The sequence below is a fragment of the Argopecten irradians genome, chromosome 2 (genome assembly GCF_041381155.1).
Source record: "Argopecten irradians isolate NY chromosome 2, Ai_NY, whole genome shotgun sequence".
NCBI classification, from domain to species: domain Eukaryota; kingdom Metazoa; phylum Mollusca; class Bivalvia; order Pectinida; family Pectinidae; genus Argopecten; species Argopecten irradians.
The window spans coordinates 45,700,306-45,727,257 of NC_091135.1; the positions used below are offsets into that span (position 1 = coordinate 45,700,306).

General features: G+C 35.0%; 1 protein-coding gene across 3 annotated transcripts in view; it reads left to right on the plus strand.

The window, feature by feature from the left end:
- Positions 1–1,429: 1,429 nt before the first annotated feature.
- The window catches only part of LOC138315667 (sodium-dependent proline transporter-like), a 36,277-nt gene continuing 10,754 nt past the window's right edge, over positions 1,430–26,952 (plus strand). The window contains exons 1-2 of one of the 3 annotated variants that reach the window (XM_069256851.1): positions 1,430–1,539; positions 24,170–24,380. In XM_069256851.1, coding sequence (XP_069112952.1) covers positions 24,375–24,380 — 6 coding nt within the window. In that variant the 5' untranslated portion in view covers positions 1,430–1,539; positions 24,170–24,374. Of the gene's footprint in view, positions 1,540–23,649; positions 24,381–26,952 lie in introns of those variants that run through there. The other 2 variants (XM_069256853.1, XM_069256852.1) reach the window with 2 other exon arrangements.

Sequence of the window (26,952 nt, forward strand, 5' to 3'; positions counted from 1 at the left end):
ATCGGTGTTTTGACAACTCCAGTGTGTAAGCGTGCGTCAGCTTCGCCTCGCTGCACAATAACGGTCACCGAGTACACACATGTGACCGTGTACAAATTCTTTATGTTATTACGCTATATATTAACTTTTAGCAAAATTGAATATATATTTAAAGTTCTGATCTGATTAAATCAAATTATCTCTGAAATTGACTTTGTTTGTCATGTTTATTTTACAATAAAATATTGAACTTTTTGTCGTCGCGGATGAATAATTCTACCTTATGTGAAGAGTCATCATTCGCTGTTCAATTGAGTAAGCTCCTCCCACTTTTGACCGACTTTTATTGAATAATTACGTCACATTCAAATGACGATTTTATTGCATAAAATATAAATGAAAAAAGTCATGTGAGTGTAAATATAGGGATTGGATTTCGCTTTTATGTTAACCATGCTTGTATGGAGCAATTCCTCTAAGAATATATTCAATATGGGGCGCTAACGCGCCCCATAGAATATATTCTTAGAGGAATTGCTCCATACAAGCATGGTTAACATAAAAGCGCAATCCAATCCCTATATGAAAAAAAAATCCGAGAATGGCGCGAAATCCCGACGTTATCGTGACGTCACAATAGAGATATTGACGTTGCGTATTGATTCGGAAAAAAAGAATCCCGTGAAAAACCACTATAATGTTACATTTAAAAATACTTCATTTTATCAAATAGAGTATAAAATTAATTATAAGTATTGATGTCACTACTTTTTAATTTTATCGGGTTATGAAAAAGAAATTGTAGCGAATTCTCACAAAAGTTTGCATTTATATTTCATTTTCTGTATAATATAATTTTTTATGATTATAATTGAACTGATAATACCGCGCAACCAAAATCACGGACTGAAGCTTGTAAACAAACTAGATTATTGTTTACTTAGTTTTCATATGATAAATAAACAAAAACTTACTGGTACATGTATGAATCATACATCTGGCTTTTGGAGGTCTAATATGGAATGATCATCATACAAAATTACACTGATATTTCGGTAAAAATATAACATTTTGATTTATTAACGAACGAGGTACAATGACAATACAACAAACATTCTTCAAAAAATGTGTTATGTATTGAGTTATATATTCCATTCATGAAATGTTCGTAGAATGATTTTTTTTAAATCATATAGCTAAAAGAAAATAATTTCGTCTGATGATTCTTGGTCGAGCATTCATGTTGATTTAAGATAAATATATCACATATACATCTTGCTAAACACAAATTTAGATAGTATAAATCAGGAAATTTGTTTAAATTATTCTTGTCATTGATGTACTTACAAATGTATATGTAGAAAAATAACGCTATTTTTAACAAGGGAGGTAACCCTTTGTGATATAGTCTTACACGTAATCGGTAATTTGGCCGTCGTCGGCGGATAACAAAATACATCATTTTCATGCGTGTTTGAAGAAGTGGGTGAGGTGTTCCGATTGGCAATACAAACCCAGGCGATATGAGTGTATTGCCCTATACCAGCCAATATTGCACGTGTAAGTATAAGAGAAATTTCCTATTGATAAGTCAATGTTTGCCTTGTTCTGACATCTAATTTTCCGTTTGTAAGTGTTTTCGTCTGTGTCAACTACAAAATGTACGTCGGTAAAAGCAGAGTTACGCGTGTCAGAGATAAATATAGGGTCAAGATCGAAGTGTAGAGCTCGTGCAATTTACACGTGTCGGCTTGTCGATTGGAAGGTATGTATTATGTCGTAAATTTCGTGTGTTTTTCAACTGTTATCATGTTAACGTTTATGTCACCAAGTATAGTAATATGTGGAGTGTCTGGAGTTGCTGTGTCTAGGAGTAGTGAAGTAGCTGACCATAAATAGGCAACCAGTCAGAATTTTGAGCCTGCAATTATGGACAGTTTTAGCGGCTTCGGAACGAAGGTGTGTACAATAATTAAAAAATAATTATGTTTTTACGAACGCTCTATAAACTAAACATCGATGATCCTTATGAATTTATCTTAACTTAATTTTGCTAAAATGTGTACAGTTTCGATAAAAATGTTTTATCAAATTATATATAAATAGAATACGTAAATGTGTATATCTGGAAATAGTCTAAGTGCCTGTACGTCCCCGGATGATCACTAGGTAATTTGTTTGTTTGTTTATTTTTTACGTCCTATTAACAGCCAGGGTCATGTAAGGACGTGCCAGGTTTGTTGGTGGAGGAAAGCCGGAGTACCCGGAGGAAAACCATCGACCAGCGGTCAGTACCTGGCAACTTTAGTTCGCTAAACCTACCAATATCATTAGGCTTTTTTATTTTTTGCCTTACATAAAGTCAGCTATAAATGTGAAATGGTAGAACAGATTTTGCCTACGCTATATCAGCGGCATAATTTTAATATTTCGTCCATGCATTGCCGGGAAAATGTACACATTTCGCATTTTTAAGTGGTAGCGCGAGCTGACTATATTTTAGGCGAAAAAAAAACACAAAAAACTAATGATATAGGCAGGTTTAGCGGACAAAGTAAATCCCAGCGACCACGGTAGATTTACAACATGTAAAGATTTATTCAATGTTTTACAATGTTCGTCCTTATAAAACTGGTTCTTTTTTCCAAAATGTTTACATTTTCTCTACAGTCCCACTATGTATTCTTACTAAGCGCATTTGTCAGTCATAAAGACTATGAACTTCAATCGCTTATCAAGACGCCATTATCATTGGTACGTTACAATTGTCGTGCCAGCGATCACGGAAAACGGCTGTTACAAAAATGGCTGGTCCATCCTTGTCGATAAAGATAGCAACTCACTAAAGATGCAAAATCCTTTGGTATTTTCATAGGGGGTAACTCGATGAAATGGATCTTGTCATACCTTTTTTTGTATGTTGTGGATGGACTGATGAATATCTATAACAGTCATGTGATTTTTTTCAGAAAATACGAGATTTGAAATAATATTGAAAAATTGGGATATTTATTATAACACAGAGATTTGTTTTATACTAAATATCCCGATTTTTAAAATAATGTTGTTTGCTAACTGTGTGAATCTGCGTAGCGAATTCTCACAAAAGTTGGCAAACAAAATTTATTTCATACCCTGATAAAATTAAAAAAAAATAGTGACTGCAATGCTAATAATTAATTTTCCAGGCTACTTTATAAAATGAAATACGTTTACACTTATGATTCCATTGATTTTTCCAAGGGATTATTTTTGCCAAATCAATACGCAACGTAAATGTTTCTATTGTGACGTCACGTTAACGTCGGATTACCGAGCCATTCCCGATTTTTTTTTTTTTTTTTTTCATCGTGGAATGCAAAAAATGAATAGGCCAATCAGAAAGCCAGAAACATAGAAAAATATTTATAAGGGAATGAATTGATACTACTATATATTAATTTCATCAATTTCGGCGACACCCTTATGTATCCCTACGCCCTAATAGGCCGAAGGCCCGTTAGTCCCAAGGTCCAATAGTCCGAAGGCCCATTTTTTCATGTTTATTTGAAACTGAAATTGGCTTGGCCGAGCATTTCATGGTTTTGATACACAGCATCCTAAAGGAAACTTCTACGATAAAGAATTTGCGTGCAAAATGCAACTGAAAAGTACGGCGTCGTATTAGGGCCACTATATAATTTAATTTATCTTGTACGTACAACTTAGTATCTTGTACGTACAAGATAGTATCTTGTGCGTACAAGATAGTATCTTGTACGAACAAGTTATTATCTTGTACGTACAAGTTACTATCTTGTACGTACAGCTTATAGTATCTTGTACGTACAACTTAGTATCTTGTATCATCATCGCAGAATTGAGTCACCCGCCTGACATTTTTCGTAATTAAAGATAGTCTGTCGACTTTGCATTGCTTCAAGCACGTTCACAGGTTTATTAACTTATTTGACAATATTAAAAATATAGATATATATTAATGAGAACAATATCTTTTTCACAATCTTAATTTGAAATTGCCGGATTATGAGTTGAAACTTTATAGTCACTTGCATTATTTTGAAACTGACACTGTATAGTTCCTTTCGAGAAAACTGTATAGTCGCTTGTTTTATAGATAAGATATATTTAGTGATAAAATGGACATGATACATTTCCGATGAATGATAAGTTTTATCTATTAAAAAGAGGAGAAAACAAATTCGTAAATTTCTTCAGTAATTAAAGCTAAATACTTCACACTGGTGCCATTATTGGAAATGTTGGAGCATTTATTTTACTTCAGAATAGTAGTATTGAAAATAATTAACTGCCTCCGAAAAAAATCCTAGGCAGTATGCCCTAATTCGAACGAGTTACTGATTGCACTGACAACAAAAGCAAAACAAATTATTTCATTTGTGTTTTTGTGTTTATTAGACATATATACACACATCAATTATTGTCCAAATGATGATCATAGTTAATACACCGTTTTAAACATTTACATGTGATGTATATATTAGGAAACTTATCACAGCATCACAGCTCCGCAAAATGTCGCAAGGTATTCTTTTTAAACAAAGGGTACGTTATATACGTATAGCTTCATGCGATGCCATTGTGACAGTAAACCAGTCACAGCCTTTAATAGCGAGAGTTTCAACATTATACTATCTTGTACGCACAAGATAGTAACTTGTACGTACAAGATACTAACTTATACGTACAAGATATTAACTTGTACGTACAAGATACTATCTTATACATGTACGTACAAGATACTAACTTATACGTACAAGATACTAACTTATACGTACAAGATATTAACTTGTACGTACAAGATATTAACTTGTACGTACAAGATATTAACTTGTACGTACAAGATACTATCTTGTACGTACAATATACTATCTTGTACGTACACGATACTAAGTTATACGTACAAGATAGTAACTTGTACGTACAAGATAGTAATTTGTACGTACAATATACTAAGTTGTACGTACAAGATTCTAACTTGTACGTACAAGATACTAAGTTGTACGTACAAGATAATAACTTGTACGTACAAGATAATAACTTGTAAGTACAAGATAATAACTTGTACGTGCAAGATAATAACTTGTACGTACAAGATAAATAAAATTTTGTAGTGGCCCTAATACGCCGCCGTAGAAAAGCGCGGCGGAAAAGGGTGACAAATAATCATGCGTGAAAAGTTAATTACGCGCGAACTGTAGAAAGATGGCGTACATAATGAAGGGCATAAAACGAGGCAAAATCTTGGTATATGAAGGTAATAGGTACCCAAAAAACCTTGTAACCAGCCAGAAAATATACTGGAGGTGCTGGAGGAAGGAATGCCGTGCCTTTTTTTACCTCAATTTTTTTTAGCTCAATGACGAGGACGCCGACATCAATGTCTATTAGGTATTTCATTATTTGCATTTAATAATTCAATATATACTTTGTACGGTGTAACTTGTCTCAACTGGACGTCATCGGAAATCAACATATTTGGCTGTAGTTTAACTATTATCAATTGATATGAAAATGTCATGCAAGAAGCAGGGAATAACAAGCATTCCGATTGAAAGGGTTGATTTTTTACAGGTCATACTGTACAATCGTGATTGTACACTCGGTTTTTTGTGATTTAAACATACTTTATTGCTTATAACAAATGGATTTGGCACAAGTTATCACAACTTATAAAAGCCCTCTCCACAACTATTATATAACAAAATTGATGAAAGCGACATACACATGAAATATTATATTGTAATCAAAAAATATATAGAGAGTGGTAGAAAACAAAAGATATAACGAAAGTAGGAAGTAGGAAAACAGAAACATAACCAAACTAATTTGTAGAAGTATAAAGTTACAGTACACACTGATTATATACCCACTGTAGCTATTGCATGGCACTTACTAACTACACAGTCATTTTCCATCGTCAGATCAATTGACTGTGTAGTTAGTAAGTGCCATGCAATAGCTACAGTGGGTATATAATCAGTGTGTACTGTAACTTTATACTTCTACAAATTAGTTTGGTTATGTCTTAATCTTTTCTTTCTGTTTTCCTACTTCTCGGTATACTCGGTTAAAGGCTTACCTTTCCCGAAACAAAAACAAGTTTTTGACAACAATGATTAAACAACAAAATATAATTGATGGCTTAAGTTGAAGTTATAAAAGCAAACAAACCAAGATTCCTTACGTAATCTGAGTTAATAGTGAAGATTCATTTCGCTGTTTCGCCGTCTGACGCAATGATACAGAAGTCAGCTAACACGCGGTACTTAGGACGACGGCGGGAAACATATTTTTTCCCCGTAACTCAATATCCCTTACACTTCTTTTATCGAGTAACCATGTATTTTTTGACAAAGTTTCGAAGAAGTTTAATATGTATTTTTTTTTATATTTATATGCAAATTTGTCATTTTATTAATAGAGGATCTTACATGAGTGGCTATCCAATATGAAATTTAATAACCGAGTTTAATAATTTGATATCCACGAGCCTTTAGACGAGTGGCATATCAATTTATTTAACGAGTTAAATTAATTTTATGTTACGTACCCACGAGTGTCAGATTCTATTTTTCACATAACTACATGTAGTACCGGGTATTTATGAAAATGTAGGCTAAACCTTTAATACGGGAAGGCCAATCAGGATTTGACGTTTTCATCTACTGCGACAATCGTACGACGTCATATTTTGATTGTGACGTCATTATTACATTGCCATCACAGAGTAATATTGTAATTTAACTTGATACACAAGTTAAGGTTTCGTGTCTGTATACATCTGAAATATACCTAGGAACTCGCTATCGGTTGCCTTGTTCTCTGATATTTTCATCTTAATTGATAACTTCTGCAGGATTTAGGCCTCTTTGTTAAAAAGTCATTTTAACTGAGGAAAGCTGGCTTGATAGATGTTTAAGTTGTTGTTTTGATCTACTGTGTGTTATGTACATATATGTTTTGCTATCGATCCCTTTTGTATGGATGTAAGGAAGCAATAAAATTGAATTGAATTGAATTGATAGATAGTATACATGAACATGGTATTTATTTCTGATTAGAATAATTGACCATTTCAGACAACGGAACAGGATACCAAGCGGATGATGCCATCATTCAGACTGGGATGGCATTCAACCGCATGACTGCTACCCTATCGGACGACCCTATGTTGCCAATAAAAAGGACGTATGACAGAGTAGTGGTGGGAATCTTAGATGGCAACGATAACGCTAAAGAACTCCCTGACTTACTGATCATGACAAGACTACAGCGAGCAGCGGTTTTACCTCCAATTCATCATAATATAGAGGAAGTTCAAATAGAAGGTGAATGGTCTAGAACATGGTTCAGGTAAACGTTTCCTCAGCCAGCTTAACAACGACTGGGGAATATCTGTTTTCACCACGAGGAAAAATATTCATATTCTAGGAGGATGCGACACCATATACATTGATGGAACTTTCAAAACCTCCCCTGCTCCTTACACGCAGTTTGTAACAATCCATGACATGCACCAAGGGCAAGTTTTCATTCTTGTCATGGCACTTCTCACCGGCAAAACCGTTGGACATTACCGTCATCTCCTTCAACACTTAAAGCATAGAGTTAGAAGAATTACACGACAATCATGGCGGCCTCAACAAGTTGTCAGCGATATGGAGCAGGCCATTATACTTGCTTTTGAAACTGAATTGCCCCGCTCACGTCACAAAGTATGCTACTTTCACTTTGGCCAAAGTTTGTGGAGAAAGATCCAAAGTCTGGGACTTGCAGGCGTTTACCAAAGAAGACGCAGAGTGAGAATTCTATTAAGAAAACTTCACTTGGATATTTGCCCGTCGTTTTTGTGCGCCTAAACTTCCTCCTGCTTTCCAGAGATCCTCCTACAATGCGTCTTATCAACAGATACCCTGCTCTACTCGATTTCATTCAGTATATGAAAAATACAAATATTGCAGGAACTTTTCCTGTTCAACAGTGGACGTTTATGCACGGAAAGCTGATTGCAGAACCAACAACATTGTTGAAGGTAATTATCGTATGGAGTTTCAATGTTTATGGTAAAATAACTGACAATTTAAATGATTAAAATTTTTAAAAAAAAACCAGAAAGCGCGAAGAATAAAATACACATCAGCTTAGCCTGAACCCTTGGCCCTTCCATGTACATGCACGCACGCTATGTACACACAAAAGGCGACCACTTCATAAAAACCATGAAAATATAAATTGTTTACTTGCCTTACTGTTATTTTTTCTTTTTAGGTTTCCACAGTCAAAGGAATACTTCCGTTGGTGTAAAGCACCAATCCATGTGGGTTTTTATTCGGAAGCTGAAGGATGAGGAAAGACGACAACGTCTCCGGATGAACGCTACATGAGAAGGCCAAAATGACCTGAAGCACAGACGTAGGTGGCGATGACTAGAAAGGAGAATCACGCGACTAATAGAAGGCGCCAATACCGAGTAGTACACGGACATTAGACCAATACTGGGGAGCCATTTCGCATCTCGTGAAAGACTCAAGTAGAGTAGCAGCATGTAGGACCTGCCATGGCAGCTGCATTTGATTGTTGCTGCTTCACCAATGCCCTCGTTCATAACATGCATTACAACTTTGTTTATATTTGTAACGAATTAGGAGATCAATCACGTATAACAACATTGGCAATTCAGTTACTTTCATATACTATACCCTTAAAAAACGAGACGGTTTTGATAACTCAAAAATATAAAAATGCGAGCTTTCATTTCATTAAGACAAACGCACAGTGGCTGGCTGGGAAAAGACATGGAAAAATAAAAAGCATTGCGTGTGAACGACGCAATAATATACCATTGAGTAATGTACAGTCTATTGACAGTTTTTTTTACTGAAAATTAAATTGTCATTTACTCGATGACATATCATTGCTTTCACATCTAATACTTTTGCGTTCGCACGCAATGGTATCGCGTTCCACACAATAACTTTTTAATTTACATATTCTTGCCAGCCATCGTACTACCTGTCCACATAGGAAGAATTTCCAATCTTATTTAAAATGCAGTTGATTGTTATCTTGGTCCATTGTTATTGCTTTATGCTATATTTGATCATATTTTCAAATTAAAAAGAAATATTTGGATTCTTGAGCCTTATATTAATATTCTACATTGCAACAAAGCCGCAACGCAACATTATCGGTGGTTGACTGAGTGCAAGTTTTTTATGATGTCATGTTATTGACAATGAAAATAGACAATTCAACTGCTTGTATAATTTGCCACTATCCTCTTGAAGGGGGTTTAGGTCGTTTTCATTTTTTAGGACATATCTTGATTTGAAGGGGTGATAAAGGTGGAGTACGTAATAAAACATCAACTCACGGGATCGATCACCAGTCCCCTACCTCTTCAAGTCAGAAACGGAAAAATACGTGGGGCAAATACGGTTTGTACTTAGCAACTGTCCTACATAGGTTTCGAAAACCCTTTTGCAAAGGTAGGAAGCTGGTGGTTGAATGTCTAAAATGGTATACCAACTACATTGTGGACTATCGCGACCTTTGATGTTACATTCTGGCAATTAAATTTCATATAAACTCAAAAGTGAAGACTCGTGTCAGAACATTTATTCAATGATATACCATAGAATACAAACAATAAATTATATTGGTCTATTTCGGACTAACGGGCCTTCGGACTATTGGGCCTTCGGACTTACGGGCCTTCGGGCTATTGGGTCGTGGGGATATAAGGCGGTCACTATTGATTTCAATATGATATAAGGCCTTAAAATCCCAATATGTCTATGAATGCTCTACAAACTAAACATAGACGATCCTTATGAATTTATCTTTATTCAATTTTGTTCAAATATGTATGGTTTCATCAAAAATGCATATTAAATATATATATATATAAATAGAATAACATACATTAATTAGGATGCTAATTATGTATTTGATACCAAAAATTAATTATGTATACAATTAAGATATTATGATATCTGACACTAAATTAAGTATGCAATTATGATACCCGACCCTCGTTACATGTACATGTAAGTTATTATTATTCATGTCATTAGCTATCTCTACAAGCACGCTCGCAGATATCAAATTTTATCCTGAAAACTTACGAGTACTCTAGTCTTTAGATACCTTGGGTTATGGAACGTAAGATGCAGGCGTGAAGATGTCGCGTTTGATGCAGTAAGAATAAATATATTTATATATATAAACTTTACTGCAAAATCTAATTGGTTCAGTGGTTTATAATTTCAAGATAAAACTGCCTTAAAATGTTGCGTTTGACGTCATTAGAACAAATATATTGTAACTTCATCTGGGTTGTCTTCGGTATAATATTATTGACACCAGATACGTTAGAAATGTTACAATGTATTTATATTCAAAATATTTCTCATTATGCGGACGGTTTGACACCCGGGCGCGATACGGCTTACACTATCATCATGAAAATGTCACTAGATTGCATCGGCAGCACTGTCAAGCAACATACATTACACATAGAAGGCTTTTATGAATTTTGCAAGATTTTTCACATTAATCACATACTGCCATATATACTACCTAAATAGTCCCCCATATATACCACCGGTAATTGATTATCTTTACTGTTCCTTACGTTTAAATGGCAAAGTGAAACAGATCTAATCGCGACCTGACTAGTCTATGTCGGGTATTGATGACGATGGTCACCAGTAGGAGGAAATGACGATTCACCAATTCGGCGATGAGAGAGTTGGATTATTACATTAACAGTTAAATTCAGCCATGGTCACTTGAGATTTACACATCTTATTTTATGGTACGGTCCATTGTATATTGTTGTTGGATCATTTGCATGTATCGGTGAAACTAACAAATCGAGTTACAGAATATTAAAAATTGCAAATTAACGAGTTAAAAATCAGCACAAAAACTAACTTTCTAGATACCTGTCTGGTTTCACAGTCTGATGCTACACATTGTATTCATTTTTCCATATCCTGAGTTTTGTCATGATAAGGTTTTGACTGTAAATAAATGATTAATAATATTATTTATTAGTGCAAAGGGCAATAACTCAATTTCAATCTCTTTTAAGATCTTTCAAATGTTAGTCTTCATACGAAGATTCATTAAGCTTGTTTCATATTAACTCAAGTAATCGCATTCACATAGTCCAATAATAATTATTAGTGTAAAGGGCGATAACTCCGTAAATTACTGTCGTATCAAGCGGATTACAATTTCGTCAGAGATCTTTCCAATGTGAGTCTACATACAAACTTTTATTGAGCTCGGTTTATATTTACTCAAGTTATCGCGTTCACAAGGTCAAATATTAATTATTACTGCAAAGGGCAATAACTCCGTAAATTACTGTCAAATCTGGCTTATTTTCGAACTCGTCCGAGATATTTCCAATTCTAGTCTAGTCTAAATACAAAGTTTAATTAAGCTCGGTTTATATTTACTCATGTTATCGCGTTCACAAAGTCCAATAATAATTATTAGTGCAAACGGCATTTACTCCGTAAATTACTGTCGAATAAAATTATTTTGTGTTATCTTGCGAGTTCGTTAACGCGAATCAAACTGTTTCGCGAATAATTAATTGTATCAAAGTAAATATAAGTATACAATGGTCGGTATAACCCGTGACTGCGAAGTTATGTTTTCGCGGATATACTGAAAATAATAATGACGTGAAATAAAGTCCATTGCAGTAAGTAACAAAACACATCTGAAATTTTAGTGAGTACGACGATAGCCGAGCATATTCCTTCAATCTCCAAAGCACATGTATATTTTTTCTTATATTTATAAAACAAAGTAGATTTTTGATACGTGACGTCACACTATTCTAATAAATATGTAAGGCAGCTAAAAACCGACCGGCGCGACGTGCGGTGCTTTCATTTTTGTTAAAAATGACGGTGTTTTAAATGCAAACATTATAGGCCATGGGCTAGGAGGGTCCCACATGCACCCCCCCCCCCCCAAACCTCCGAACCAATATTTTTCTGAACCCTTATGACCCACTGATCACAAATCCAAATGTTAACATTGCATAAGTTGGGATGAACTTCCGGTTATGACGTCATCAAGATGGCCGCCATCTAGAATTTCACTAAAAATTGAAAAATAGTCATAACATTAACATTTTTCAACCGAAGTAGACAAATGAGGTACCAAAATGACCACAATAGAACAACAAATACATATCAGGACCAAAAAATCCAATATATGTATTGATTTCTACGCAGGAAATGAAAAAATCGGATTTAAAGCTCAAAAATGGTGATTTTTCAGCAGATTTTTCATATTTTGTTTGACGCAGCAAAAATGTTTCCCAACAGCAATCTATTATTTCTAATAAGTTTTTTGACCACTTGTCAATCAGTTTAAGCAACAAAAACAACCAAAACCAATGTTAACATAGTATAAGTTCCGGTTATGACGTCATCAAGATGGCCACCGCCACGAATTTCACTGAAAAATGAAAAATAGTCATAACATTGGCATTTTTCAACTGAAGTAGACAAATGAAGTATCAAAATGACCACAATAGAACAACAAATACATGTCGTGACCAAATAAGCCAATATATGTAGTGATTTGAACGCAGGAAATGAAAAAAATAATATTTTAAGCTCAAAAATGGTAATTTTTCAGCATTTTTTCATATTTGGCTTGACGCAGCAAAATTGTTTCCCAACAACAAATTGTTATTCACAATCAGTTATTTGACCTCTTATCAATCTGTTAAAGCAACAACAACAAAAATATATAGAAATGCAACAGAGATTTGTTATACCATCATTTGGTTTACAAAACATCACCGGATGCGGCATATGATTGTTATTTTTTTCCAAACCGCTAACACTACAGTTTCCTGGTGTATTGGAATTTCCTGAATATAACATTGGCTATTGACGATTTATATCTTAACAAATTTGAATTTAAAGTTGGCTGAATATCTAAGTGGGACTTCAAAATAATCCATTTTCATGCTCGAAATTTTGTAGACTAGTAGCCTCTCAAACTGAATTATTACAGCAAAACGCTAACTAATAGCTATAGGGTATCAAATTAAAGTTCCGTAAATACCATGACACTTTTCGAAACATATTGTGTCTTTTAGAATGAGCACATCCATTGTTTATTTCCTGTGTATAACGCAAGATATAAGATGGTTACTACAGTGTCACATATTTCTTTCACTAGTTCTTAATGCTAATCATTTTCGTTGTGCGTGCTTTCTCGCCAGAGTGTCGTCTTCGACCTCGGTGACCTGATGTGACATTACATTACCGGGTTACCATCGTGGTTCTAACTTGTCAACTGTCCATGGTCAGAGTTAAGATCAGAAACATCGGCTTCAGGGATGTGGGAGCTCTTCCTGTTTCCAACCTAGTTTCACCTAGATTCACATATCGTATATGATGTTCCAGACTTCCCCGGCATGATGGAAAAGACACCAGATCAACATTCTGTGGAGGGTTGAGTTGGTTCTCCTTAATTCGTATGAAGCACAATTCCTAATTCTTGTGAACCTCAGTGACCATAGGTGGCACAGGTGGATTCTTTGAGGTCATAAATGAGGTCTGCAGTGAAGTTTCACTCTTTGCCAAGTCTGGAAAGCACTTTAGAGAACTTTTTACTGGAGAGTCTTCAATGGTCTCTTTGCGCATACACCAGATGTGACACAACCAGCACCTTCAAGGGAGTGGGAAAAGTCAGACCAATGAAAAACATTTAACATTTATGCCCTCATTAATGACCTCGATGATATCACCAGTGCCATTTATGGTTGCACGAGGGTCCACAAGATTGATGAATAGTACTTCATACGAATTATGGAGTTATGTGCTTAAGGGAACCAATTCCACCATTGGAAGAATGTGCATCTGGTGTAATTTCCATTATGCCGGAGAAGTCTGAAACAGCATATACGTACGATATGTTAGAATCTGAAAGAGATCCCACATCCCTGAACCTGTTGTTCCTGATATGAACTCTGGTCATGGATGGGTCATAAAAGGCTAGAACAACACTGGTTATGCAGTGTCACATTTCGACGAATTGAATACTGATATCTCGAGTACTCTGATTCGGACTGCATGTACCAGCTACCAGATATGCCGAGTCTCTTCAGTGGATAGGTCAGTGAGGCGAGAAAGCACGCACCATGATAATGGTTATCATTGAGAACCAGTGAAAGACATATTAGTGATATTGTAGTAATCATATGGCATTTTGCTTATGCTATGCATAGGAAATAAACAATGAATGTGCTCATTTTCAAAGACACAAACGCTTTGGGAACTGTTAATGATATTAACGGAAACACAGGCTTAGCTTAGGTTACATTTGTTACGCTATCAGTAGGTGTTGTGTTATTTTTGAGACGCTGCTAATCTATCAAATTGAGGGTATAACAATAATTCTTTTTTTGCATTTCTATATATTTTTTGTTGTTGTTGTTTTAACAGATTGATAAGAGGTCAAATAACTGATTGTGAATAACAATTTGTTGTTGGGAAACAATTTTGCTGCGTCAAGCCAAATATGAAAAAATGCTGAAAAATTACCATTTTTGAGCTTAAAATATTATTTTTTTTCATTTCCTGCGTTCAAATCACTACATATATTGGCTTATTTGGTCACGACATGTATTTGTTGTTCTATTGTGGTCATTTTGATACCTCATTTGTCTACTTCAGTTGAAAAATGCCAATGTTATGACTATTTTTCATTTTTCAGTGAAATTCGAGATGGTGGCCATCTTGATGACGTCATTACCGGAACTTATACGATGTTAACATTGGTTTTGGTTGTTTTTGTTGCTTAAACTGATTGACAAGTGGTAAAAAAACTTATTAGAAATAATAGATTGCTGTTGGGAAACATTTTTGCTGCGTCAAACAAAATATGAAAAATTTGCTGAAAAATCACCATTTTTTATCTTTAAATCCGATTTTTTCATTTCCTGCGTAGAAATCACTACGTATATTGGATTTTTTGGTCCTGATATGTATTTGTTGTTCTATTGTGGTCATTTTGGTACCTCATTTGTCTACTTCGGTTGAAAAATGTTAATGTTATGACTATTTTTCAATTTTTAGTGAAATTCTAGATGGCGGCCATCTTGATGACGTCATAACCGGAAGTTCATCCCAACTTATGCAATGTTAACATTTGGATTTGTGATCAGTGGGTCATAAGGGTTCAGAAAAATATTGGTTCGGAGGTTTGGGAGGGGGGTGCATGTGGGACCCTCCTAGCCCATGGCCTATTATATCTGTGTCTGTGTTCGTCCCACGATCGAGTCTTTGGGGTGGACGGGCGTAAGACCCTCTGACAGAGGTCAGTTATAAACATATCATCTTGTCTTTGTTCTTTGAGAATTAAATCATGTGTATTATGAAACATGCACCGCTAGTAATCCAAGTGTTGACAGTTATGCGTCACCACATATACATTGTATCCATCGAACACAAGTGAAGTTGGTCCATCGATAGATGGCGATGGATCTAAGCGTAGTTTATATAATCACATGGCTCCCAAGGATGTAATATCGTCAAGTCAGACGACCATTTCAAACACACTGAGTTACTTGAACACCGGTGTTTTGACAACTTCGCCAAACTCCTGTGTGTAAGCGTGCGTCAGCTTCGCCTCGCTGCACAATAACTGTCACCGAGTTCACACATGTGGCCGAGTACAAATACTTTATGTTATTACTCTATATACTAACTTTTAGCAATATTGAATATCTATTTAAAGTTCTGATCTTATTAAATTAAATTATCTCTGAAATTTACTTTGTTTGTCATGTTTATTTTACACTAAAATATTGAACTTTTTTGTCGTCGCGGATGAATAGTTCTATCTTACATCATTCGCTGTTCAATTCAGTAAGCTCCTCCCACTTTTGATCGACTTCTATTGAATAATTACGTCACTTTCAAATGACGATTTTATTGCATAAAATATAAATAAAAAGTCGTGTGAGTGTATATATAGGGATTGGATTTCGCTTTTATGTTAACCAATATTCAATATGGGGCGCTACCGCGACCAATAGAATATATTTTTAGAGGAATTGCTCCATACAAGCATGGTTAACATAAAGGCGAAATCTAATCCCTATGTGTGTGTTGACTGCAGGGCATTGTAAGCTTCATTTGTGGTACCATAGACGCATTTTCCATAGCCCGTTGGAGCTTTTTCTCGCGGATGGGTGTCACTTGAATTCTGTCGGAATGGTGAAATTCTTCCGTAGCATACGATTAGCGATTAAATCAGCATCTGAACACAGGCGTCTGCACCTGGTTTTGGAAAAATAAAATATCCTATCCCTTCTATATGAACAAGGTAAGACACTCCATGAACCGGAAGTTGAGGGTACGCTCCAATTCACTTTGAAATTAAACCAAATATGACGAAAATATTGAGTGTCTGCTCGTTTAATCAACGTACCTTAATTAAGAATTCTCTTTTGCAATGTATGCCAGGTTTTTGTCGCAAAGTTACGTTTTTTTTAATATAGAACAGGACACCAAGTATCCAAGTAGCGGACGATGAATCAACTATGGAACGGAAGTTTATCTTTCAAGCAAGCAGTTAATCTGATTGGTTAATTTAATTAATTGACCAATCAGATTGCTTTGTGCAACTGTTTGAAGAGTTCCACGTCCGTTCCACAGTTGAAGTATCGGAGTGTCTCACCTTGTTCATTTATTAAACCAGAAGCAGACGCCTGTGATCTGAGATATTTCTGGTAAGCATTAGGTGGCTTGATTCGGTGCACGGTTTTCTATGTTGTTTATATTTTCTATTAGGCTCCTTGAATGAAGCCTCCACATTCCCAGTTAGTTAATTTGAACTGGTAGTACTTCAGCCTCATCGATCAAGAGTTAGGCCTACATAGGTCATTACAATACATGTATTCTAAGTTAATTTTGAATTGTTTTTACACATATACCAATGCACACACATTTCTTATGTATATCTAAGGATAAATATATATATGATACCTGATTGATCTATCTAATTAAAACATTAGTTATATTTAGGTATGAGCTCATATAGATAGCTGTTAACATTAAATTAACAGGATTGTTTTAGATGAAAATGCAAATTTAAATTAATATCATCAGATTTGCATCTTCATATGGTAACTTATATGACAACCTGATTTTAGCCTGTGGATATATATATATATATATGTCTGTCATATTGATGTTTGCTTTAGCCTATATGGGCTATTTTGGGTTTGGAATTACCCTGGCCATTTAAGCCTCTGGCTTTGTTTGTTATATATTTATATATATATTCTTGGCATTTTTAATTTTTAGCCTGTATATGGGCGATTTGAGGACTAACCCTGGCCATTTTAGCCTTTGGCTATATATGTTTATCATAATCTTGGCATTTTACTTTAGCCTGTATGGGCTATATTGGGTTTACCTTGATTATTTTAGCCTTTGGCTATGCATGTTTATCATGATCTGTGCATTTTACTTTAGCCTGTACATGTATTGGAACTATTTTGGGTTTACCCTGGCCATTTTTAGCCTTTGGCTATGTTTTATCATGTTCTTAGCATTTTTCTTTTCATATCTATTAGTATATAGCTTGTATGCTTTAATTTGGGTTTTACCCTGGCCTTATACATTTTAAATTTCGCCCCTGTATAACCTTAAGAGTTATCTGGTGTTGGTGTTATTTATGAGATCACTTATCTTGAACCTGTATCGGAGCGTTTTGAGTTTTGAGTTACTGTGGCCTTTCCTCCCACAGTAAGGTCAAGTACTACAAGGCTCAGGCGCGTAGCCAACCACATTAAACAAGCTTCGATGATAAAGCTAAGCCATCCCAGCCCCAGAAAGAATTACTAAACCCCCATATTTCCTGTCACTACCCAAGTTAAATATAAAGCATTGAAAGCTTTCCTGTAAGGGTATAATAAGTCAATTATCGATTAGATTAAATTATGAAGGGCCTAGAGGTTTTCAGGATTGTGTTAATCTTACCTCAGGAATCCAAAATCCTGATATTGTATTCAAAATGTTGAAAAAAGAAACTAATAGTGGTCGCATAAAAGGTCCCTTTGACATAAAGCCTTATGCTGACATGAAGATATCACCATTAGGTTTAGTTCTTAAGAAAATTCCTGGACAATTTCGACTTATTCACCATTTATCTTTCCCGCAAAACAGCTCTATTTCTGGTATTCCAAAGGATCATGCTAGAGTTCAGTATGCTTCCATAGATGATGCCATTGGTAAAATCAAGGTTTGTGGTGCTGGGGCATTCATGTCGAAAACAGATATCGAATCTGCTTTTCGTATAATCCCGATTCATCCTGATGATCATGAACTGTTAGAGATGAATGAAATGGAATGGGAACTTTTATTAGGTCACCTGAGACGAAGTCTCAAGTGACCTATTCTAATCGCCTTTTATCCGTCGTCGTGCGTCGTCCGTCGTATGTCCGTAAACAATTTACATTTTCGACTTCTTCTCCAAAACTGCAGAAGCAATTTCAATGAATTTTTGCACAAACCTTCTAAGGCATAAGGCCAATCAAAATTGTGCATTATATGGTCCCCACCCCCCAGGGGGCTGTGGGAGGGGCCAAAAGGGGTAAAATTGATTAAAATTTCAAATATCTTCTTCTCTACTCACAGATGGAAAGGTCTTAAGGTCCTTTATAAAAATTGTGAATTATATGACCCTGTGGTCTCACGTTTCCCCCCTGGGGAGGGGGTTAAGTTTACTATACTTTATATTGAGAAAACACATTTTTGCGCATTATTTGGTAATTTGTAATAGGAATGAGTCAAATGTTGTCAGAATTATCAGTATGAGATGGCTATTTAATCCTATTAACAATTTTTCTATGACTGACCCCCGGGGGCCTTAGGGGCGGGGTCAAAAGGGGTCAAATAGGCTAAAACTTTCTTCTTCTTCTTCTGAAATTCTGGAAATGGTAGAATCAAATACTTTTCATAAATAGATAGTCTAAAGGTCCTTTACAAAAATTGTGAATTATATGACCCTGGGTCTCACGTTTCCCCCTGGGGAGGGGGTCAAGTTTACTATAGTTTATATAGGGAAAACACATTTATGAGCATTTTTTGCTCAATTTTCATTGGAAACGAGTCAAACTTGGTTAGAATTATTAGCTTGAGATAGCATTTTAATATCATATCCACATTGGTTCTGGCCGACCCCCTGGGGGCAGAGGGGCGGGCTAAAAAAGGGTCAAATAGGCTAAAACTTCAAAAATCTTCTTCTGAAATTCTGGAAATGTTATAAACAAATACTTTTCATAAATAGAAAGGTCTTTAGGTCCTTTACAAAAATTGTAAATCATATGACCCTGGGGTCTCACGTTTCCCCCTGGGGAGGGGGTCAACTTTACTATAGTTTATATAGGGAAAACATATTTATGAGCATTTTTTGCTCAATTTTCATTGTAAATGAGTCAAACTTGGTAAGAATTATTAGCCTGAGATAGCATTTTAATATCATATCCATATTGGTCCAGACTGACCCCCTGGGGGCAGAGGGGCGGGGCCAAAAAAGGTCAAATAGGCTAGAACTTCAAAAATATTCTTTTAAAATTCTGGAAATGGTATAAACAAATACACTTTTTAGATGAAAAGGTCTTAAAGTTTGTTTATAAAAATTGTAAATTATATGACCCTGGGATCTCCTGTTTCCCCTTGGGGAGGGGGTCAAGTTTACTATAGTTTATATAGGAAAAACACATTAATGAGCATTTTTTGCTCAATTTTCATAGGAAATGAGTCAAACTTGGTTAGAATTATTAGCCTGAGATAGCATTTTAATATCATATCCACATTGGTCCTGGCCGACCCCCTGGGGGCAGAGGGGCGGGGCTAAAAAAGGGTCAAATAGGCTAAAACTTTAAAAATCTTCTAAAATTCTGGATATAGTAGAATCAAATAATTATAGATGGAAAGGTCTTCAGGGGTTTTATAAAAACTGTGAATTATATGACCTTGGGGTCTCACGTTACCCCCTGTGGAGGGGTCAAGTTTACTTTATTTTATATAGGAAAAACATATTTGTGAACATTATTTGCCCAATTTTCGTAGGAAATTAGTCAAACTTGATTAGAATTATTAGCCTAAGATATAGCATTTTAACATCCATATCCGTCCTCGATGACCCCCTGGGGGACCAGAGGGGCAGGACCAAACAGGGTCAAATTGATTAAAATTTCAAAAAAAACCTAAGTTCACAGGTTTGATGGAAGCAAATACTCTTTAAGTCTAAAAAGGTCAAATTTATAAACCACTGACCAACTTCAAGGCCCAGCATAAAGTGTTTATATGTCTTTAATTTGTTTCATTATTTGTTTCATTATATATTCTAACTCAGGTGACCGTTAAGGCCCATGGGCCTCTTGTTTTGACACATGTTTGCCAATGGGATGTGCTTCCTCTTGCAAATTTTTTGAAACATTCAGCTCTTCGGTTGAGGGGATATCCCTTCATAAGCTAGGGTGTGCTCATGTAGTTCATGTTTTAATGACGTTCTATTCATTGAGAAAACTGCGCAAGCAGCCAGCAAAGCTTCATCCAATTTCCTTCAAACATGTCAGGAAATAGGCATCCCTATTGCTTCAGATAAAACTTTTCCTTCTGCACACACAATGGAATTTCTAGGCATAACCCTTGATTCTGTGAAGCTCGAACCTAGGCTACCTACTGACAACTTGTCAAAATGTTAGCACCTGATTCAGAGTTTTTTGGGTAAGTCAAAATGCTCATTGCGTGAGTTACAGAGTTTGATAGGTTTGTTGAACTTCGCCTGTCCAGTGGTGACTCCTGGTAGACCATTTCAAGGAGACTCATCAATCTGACTATTGGTGTTGAACAACCCCATTACCGCATTCGCTTAACTGAGGAAGTGAAAGCGGATCTACTCATGTGGTTGAGATTTCTCAAACATTTCAATGGATGCAATTTCTTATCCATGATAGCTTTGTGTCAAATGAAACCTTGAACTTGCATACGGATGCTGTTAGCACTCTAAGTAATGGGGTGGGTTTTAAGGATCAATGGTTCAATGGATCATTTTATTTAGATTGGCAAAGTCTACACATCTCTATTTTGGAGTTTTATCCTATTTTGTTAGCTTTGCAGGTGTGGGGTCCCTTATTCAAGAACCATATTATTCTGTTTTTCACTGTCAATGAGGCACTTGTCCCAATCATTAACAAGCAAACAAGTAAAGATGCTACTTTGTTTCTTATGGTTCGCTGGCTAGTTTTGAAGTGCCAAGTATATTCCTGGTGCCAAAATGTGCTTGCGGACTCTCTTTCTCGCTTGCAGATGACGAAGTTCCGTGTTCTAGCGCCAACTGCACAGAGAGACCCTGCTCCGATTCCGGGCGTGTTCCTCCCATGCACCTTCTTCAAAACGTTGAAGAACTTTTGACTTCTTCCTTGGCTCCTTCCACTAGAAATATTTATCAGAGAGCTTGGCAAATTTTTGAACAGTTTGCGGAGATGCAGGGGTTTGTATCCAGTAGTGTTTGTGTTTCTCCCTCTCACATTGCACTGTTTATTGCTCATTTGCATAATAAGCAGTGTTCACCTAAGAGCATCTCTACTTATTTAACAGCTGTAGCATTTGTGCATAAACTAAAGAATGACTGTGACCCTACTCAGTCCTTTTTAGTTAGTAAGCTAGTAGCAGGATGCTATAGAGTCAATCCTTCTGTAGATATGAGATTACCAGTGACAGTAGAGTTTTTGGATAAGATTATTGATTCGTTGTCCCATGTGAGCAGTACTGTATTTGAAGCTGTTCTGTTTAGTGCAATGTTCCTGTTTGCCTTAAATGTTTTCTCTCGGGTCGGTGAGCTAGCTATGACAAATACAAGTACCAATCTTATTCAGTTTGAGAATTAGTCATTTTACTTCCGAAGTAGATCAGTCAGCAGTGCATGTTGTTTTTCAGATTTTTAAACACAACGTGCAAAGTAAGCGCCATGCTATCTCCTTTAGCCATGGACCATCTTCTTATTCAGCTGTCAAAGTTCTGGAAGAGTATATTCAATACATGGGTAACGGTAAAGGTCCTGTATTTTTGATGTTGAACATGAAACCGGTGCCCCGCTCATATTTTGATAGGATATTGCGTTCCTGATTGGGCTTTGTAGGTCTTGATAGTTCAGTCTATAAAGGACACAGCTTCCGTATTGGTGCAGCCACTTGTCTCAACAAGGAATGTCAGATTCTCAAATTCGCTCTTGCGGTCGCTGGTCTTCTAATGCTTTCAAAAAGTATTTTCATTCCTCAACATCATAGTTGAATTGCTTGGGTCGTTCGACTTTGGTGTTTGGGTTTATCCTGTTTGCTAGTATACGCAATAGTTTTAGAAATACGTTGCGGAGATATACTGTTTGATTTTCTGCTTACTAGTTTAACTGCATTCAATTGCTCAGATTGTCCTGAGTAAAACAGTTATATTTAATTAGGACAGAGTAAAGAGTAATCCTTTTAAGGTTTTGAGTTCTTTTAATTAGCATGGTTTTGTTCATATCATAATGATAATGTACAAAAATACAATTTTTGTATCAGATATTTGTTGTATTGCTTGGGCCGTTTAACAATGTTTGAGATACATGATAAGCTTGTTTCGAGCTGATTTTTTCCCTACTATTGCCATTTTCTATATACTCATCCTGCACATCATTTTATTATATCTGTTGCTTTAAGTGTTACTGCTTTGTTGCACATGATTATTATAAACTTAATGTACTTATATGGGTTTGTTTTTATAAGTATGTTGCTGGGTGAACCGCCATTGCTACCATGGTCTGCTTCTATTTACTATTATGTTTGTACATATGGTATTTATTATGTCTAAACATTGTACATATGGTATTTATTATGTCTTACCATTGTACATATGGTATTTATTATGTCTTACCATTGTACATATACATATGGTATTTATTATGTCTTACCATTGTACATATGGTATTTATTATGTCTAAACATTGTACGTATGGTATTTATTATGTCTTACCATTGTACATATGGTATTTATTATGTCTTACCATTGTACACATGGTATTTATTATGTCTTACCATTGTACATATACATATGGTATTTACCATTGTACATATACATATGGTATTTATTATGTCTTACCATTGTACATATGGTATTTATTATGTCTTACCATTGTACATATGGTATTTATTATGTCTTACCATTGTACACATGGTATTTATTATGTCTTACCATTGTACATATACATATGGTATTTATTATGTCTTACCATTGTACATATGGTATTTATTATGTCTTACCATTGTACATATGGTATTTATTATGTCTAAACATTGTACGTATGGTATTTATTATGTCTTACCATTGTACACATGGTATTTATTATGTCTTACCATTGTACATATGGTATTTATTATGTCTTACCATTGTACACATGGTATTTATTATGTCTTACCATTGTACACATGGTATTTATTATGTCTTACCATTGTACATATGGTATTTATTATGTCTTACCATTGTACATATGGTATTTATTATGTCTTACCATTGTACATATACATATGGTATTCATTATGTCTTACCATTGTTATATGTACTGTGTTTAATGACAATGGTATTATACTTGTGCAATTTAGTTTTTGTGTCACTAAGATTATTAAAACTCTCATACGATATCAGAATCAAGGAATGTAAAATGTGTGTGATCTATGTCAGTCTTAAAGAGGGAATGTTGTCTGTTATCAGTGCTTGCTTGGGCTGGTACTGTTTCTTATTTAGATCTGCTTAAAGTTTGCGAATTATTTATAAAACAACAAAAGACATCTATTGGCTAGTAAATGACGTAACTAATTTGTATCAAATATCAGATGACCGTTAAGGCCTCTTGTAATATATTTGAATGTATTGTTATGTTGCATGCATTGGCTATCTAGATGTTTACTATAACGTATAATTATCAAAACTGTAGGGAATCTGAAGCATGTTACACACAAAATGTGTCAACAGTTTAATACATGTGTTAAAAGGTAATTTCACGACCAACGAAGGAATTAATTAAAATTAAAATATAGATAATTACAAAACTATTTTACCTCCAGAAGGTATCTGACGACCTAATTCATGTGATAAACATCAACACCTCAAGCGTGACATATAGGAAACATTGAACGACCTAGCCTACGGACTCTACATAGATAAAGTTAGAAAAATATATCAGTTACATTGGGTACGTCTACAGGAAAAGAGCCACTCAGCCTGATCAAGTCAGGATATATTCCAGAACGTGAGGTGTGAGCATTTATCATGGAGGTAAGTCCGCTCCGAATGGGAATGTAAAAACGTATTTTTTATTCAAAACGATTTCACATTATTTTCTAAATATGTTTTATGGAACAAAAACTAATAATTATTTTTGCTATGTGATTAAATAAAATAAATAGCATAAACAATTGATAAGATTATCGTAATTGAACGTGAGTTAACACGTCTCATGCAATACATGTAGCTTAATTGATATACTATGTACCATGTGCCAATATGTATATCATTATACAAATTTCTTTTGAACCTTTTAATATTCCAAAAACATCTCACCAGTCTTATTACTTATTTTCTTTTTCTAGCTCCCTTCTTTATTTTATTGTAACCTTTTATTTTCTTTATGTCTTTTTCTTAATTAAACTGCATATGTCGCTTTCACAAATTTTGTGATTTAATCGTCACGGAGATGACTTTTATTAGTTTTCATAACTTGTGCCCAGTCTGTTTGTTTGATGCAATAAAATACATTTAAATAATATAAACAATATTTATGCATTAATATTCCAAGATTCGTTGACATTTCTATCAAATAAACTTACCGAACGCGATATATTAAATTTCTTTAAGGTTATTAATTTTTAAAACCTTCGATATTCTTAATTAACTATTAGACTGTATAATATATAAGTGTACGTTTTCTCGTTTTCTGTATACACTCCTATAATGTTTGCTTTTGTCTCTTGTATAAAAAACTATCCACATGCCTAGATCTTAACTTTCAAAAGACGATTATCGACAAAAATAGGATACATGGCAGAGACCTACTTTTTAGAATATTGAAACGTGTACACAAAGCCATGTAACCTCACGTATTAAACGTCTACTTGTATTATAAATATTAGGAAAATATGCATGTGTTTTGGCGGTTGAAGGGATAGCCTCGGAATCACTTTACCATCAGATTTCAGATATGTTTTGTTACTTACTGTAAACCACATTTTTTCGCATCCTTGTTATTTTCAGAATATTCGTGAATACATACCTTCGTGATCAAAGATTTTTACTGACAATCGTACACATATGTGTTTAATATCAAGTGTTTGCAAAACATTGGAAGTCGCGTTAGATATCGCGAAATTACGGGAAAAAATGAATATCGCGAAAACTGAGTGTTTTGCAGTAATTTCCATGTTACATTTGTTCTGAACGACACTTTCTTGCCTCATGAAACAAATTAAAGAAAAAAAGTCTCAACCATCCGTGTGCCGCGAATGCACCTCTGAATGATTTGACAATAATCTTAACTTAATTTTTACCAACTAGTTTGTAATGAGTGTTTTAATCATTGTGATTGATTATTTTAGCTTTATATATGGCAAGGTCTTCACATCATGTGTTGCAATGGCTGCAATTAATATTTAAAATCCCGAAACACAAATATATCATAATTGAGCGAATACCAGCGAAGGTAGATAGCATTTATACTATGGAACACAACGGATAATTAATGAGCATATGTAATATATAAGATACGAGCAAGAACCTTCTTTATAATCAACTATTTAAAGCAACATGTTTAGTTATAACTGTGTAGAAAACAAGTTTCTGTCGTCAACAGGCATATGCATAAATACAGCACAATATCGCGAATAAAAATGTATTAAAAAACGGAAGGGAGCCGGAATGTAGAGATGCGTTGTGGTTTGATAATCCTAAATAGTCGGTGTGTTATTGTTGATGTTACTTGTCTTGTCTGAAATTCTAAAGCTCTCCACACCGGCTAGGTGAACAAATTAAACAGGACAGGATCATAGCAGGATCGGTATAACTTGCTATTGAACAAACTCATAACTATAGAATTAACCTTCACAACAAAGCTTGCCTCGTATGTTGTTCCGAAATGTTATTGTATGACTGTTGGCTAGCGGCTACATAGTTTTCCTACCTGTCCACTAAATCGTATGGTATGAAATGTAACCTAATACGCCCCGAAATGACATGGCCTTCTAGAAACTAATGGCAGATATCAGATGTCACTATAACATTTTATAATACCCTGTATACTTTATTACATTGTACTTCGTCTCGTCTTAAAACTAAAATGGATGATCTAATCTGCAGAAGATTCATGCAAAATGACATTCTATCCCCTAAATATATTCATTTATCAATAAAGTGAAACTTTTAACACAAACTTAAAAGTTTTGAACATAATAAGTATAAGGTTCCGACGATTGATTTTGGCCCATCACTTAGACATTTACTAACCAGTTTGCTTCATTGACATGGAAACATTGTTCAGAGACCATAACCGTTCAATGTTTCAGAAATGATCAAGTGGTGGTTTCGTCCCGATATCGATGATGATCAAGATCTTTAAAACTTAATAAAAAAACTACTTTAAAACTAATAAAGTAGAGTTTCGATTAGTCAAACTTCAGTCGAATTATTCTATGTGTCGAACACTTTCTCTAATATGTATTCTAATCGAAGTTTAGGAGTCGAATTATCCGATGCGTTGAAGTATAATAGACAGTTCATTAATAACGATATAATAGTAAATTACCATCGTTGAGTCGAACGATTTAGCTTTTCACTCCTCCGGGGTGTTAGTTGACTG